The following is a 2,020-nucleotide window of genomic DNA, read 5'->3' on the forward strand; positions in this document are numbered from 1 at the left end:
ATGGGAGCCAGTCTTGGTGCTGGCACGGGAGCCAGTCTTGATGCTGGCATGGGAGCCAGTCTTGATGCTGGCACGGGAGCCAGTCTTGATGCTGGCACGGGAGCCAGCCTTGGTGCTGGCACGGGAGCCAGCCTTGGTGCTGGCACGGGAACCAGCCTTGGTGCTGGCATGGGAACCAGCCTTGGTGCTGGCACGGGAGCCAGCCTTGGTGCTGGCACGGGAGCCAGCCTTGGTGCTGGCACGGGAGCCAGTCTTGGTGCTGAGGCGGAACCCAGCATGGTAGGAGCTGGTGCGGGAACCAGCGAGTCCAGGGCTGGTGCGGAGACCAGCGAGTCCAGGGCTGGTGCGGAGACCAGCGGGTCCAGGGCTGGTGCGGAGACCAGCGGGTCCTGGGCTGGTGCGGAGACCAGCAGGAGTGAGCGCAGCACGCGCCTCTCCATCCATGCCCGCCGGAACTGCTCCCACCTCTCATGCGAGCCGTCAGCGTTGTCAGCCCTGGTGTACCTGGAGATGACATCCTCCACAGCGATCATCCTCCCCCAGAGATCGCTGGAACTGCAGGGTTCCTCCCCCCAAGCGACAGGTACGCAGGGGTGTACGGCGTCCTCCCCCCAGAGACAGGTGCGACGTCCTCCCCCCCACGAAGGGAAACACACCGGCATGGACTGGGTTGCGTCTGAGGAGGGACGTGCTGGAGTTCGGTGGAGCCGGCTCGGTTCCGCCGCCCGTTGCTCCTGTGGTGAGTCCAAGCAGACTGCCCCCCTCCCTTTGAAGACCGCTCCAGGAAAGCAGGAGGTGGTTGGGGAGGAGGTGGGTTGCGAGGAGCTGTCGCTCTGTGAGAAGGTGAAGAAAGGTGAGGTGGTGCGGCAAAAGACCCAGTTTTAATAGCCAGGCGCGTACCTTGGTACAAAGTCTTTTTCCTCTCCTCCTCCTCACGCCGAGCAGTCTTGTCCGCCTCACGGGCGAGCCATGTAAAGATGTCAATCTTCCTGCTGGGTTCGGTATGGTCTCTGGATTCTGTCATGATCTGTTTAAAGGAGGACACAAAGAGAGACAGGTCATGAAGCCTTAAGGACAAGGACAATCCAGAGACACTGACAAGACACCAAGAGGCTGAATATATACAGACACAAACAAGGTGAAATGAGTGACACCTGCGGTGATTAGAATTAGACACAGGTGCAACAGTGCTGGAACACAGGAGGAGAAATGCTGAGGGGTGACAGGCAAACATGAGGGAAAACACAACATGTAAGACAAGACCCCAGAAACCCTACAGTTGCTCCAGCTGAGGTTGTCATTCAGGTGCACACCCAAGTACATGTTTCTGGAGAGCACTTCCACCACAGATCCTCCTATGTGCAGCGGTGGTGGCGAGTAGGTGTGTTTGCTCTTTCTGAAACCCACTATCATCTCCTTTGTCTTCTTCACATTGATGTGGTTTATTCTCCTTGCACCAGCTCTGCAGATGTTCCACCTCCTGCCTGTAGTTGGACTCATCATTGTTTGTGATGCATCCAACCACTGCTGGATCGTCTGCGAACTTTACAGTATGATAGCCTAGATGGGTATGTGCACAGTCATATGTGAGCAGAGTGGACAGGAGGGGGCTCAACACACAGCCCTGAGGGGAGCCAGTGCTGAGAATTATGTTGGAGGAAGAAAGTTGTGGACCCTCACAGACTGCGGCTCATGTTCAACAATCTGTGAATCTGTAAGAGTTCCACTGCCTGCAGCTCCTCCTCCAATTGGCTGCTGATTACCACCAGCTGGCAGCCATCCATCTGACGAGCTCCTGCTACTATTTAAGGCTGCAGTCCAGTGTGACTCACCGCTGGAGCATTGTACCCTATTTGGTATTTATGCTTTTGGCCAGTTAAATTAAGATTATATGAGAAATACTTACCTTCGTTTCTGTGCCTACAGTCCTCCTGTTTCCTTGGCTCCTGTTTGGATGCAGACTCCCGTGGTTCTGGTTCATGTTCTCCGTGCCTCGCCTTCCAGCCACACGACTGTCCTC

At 56.2% G+C, this 2,020-nt stretch overlaps 1 protein-coding gene across 1 annotated transcript in view; it reads left to right on the forward strand.

Annotated features, from left to right (window-relative positions):
• Positions 1-2,020, forward strand: part of LOC119422485 (BUB3-interacting and GLEBS motif-containing protein ZNF207) — a 42,387-nt gene continuing 40,367 nt past the window's right edge. The window contains exon 1 of the mRNA XM_037689860.1: positions 1-853. Coding sequence (XP_037545788.1) covers positions 1-853 — 853 coding nt within the window. The remainder of the gene's footprint in view (positions 854-2,020) is intronic.

Source organism: Nematolebias whitei, chromosome 16 (genome assembly GCF_014905685.2).
Source record: "Nematolebias whitei isolate Nwh7 chromosome 16, NemWhi1, whole genome shotgun sequence".
NCBI classification, from domain to species: Eukaryota; Metazoa; Chordata; class Actinopteri; order Cyprinodontiformes; family Rivulidae; genus Nematolebias; species Nematolebias whitei.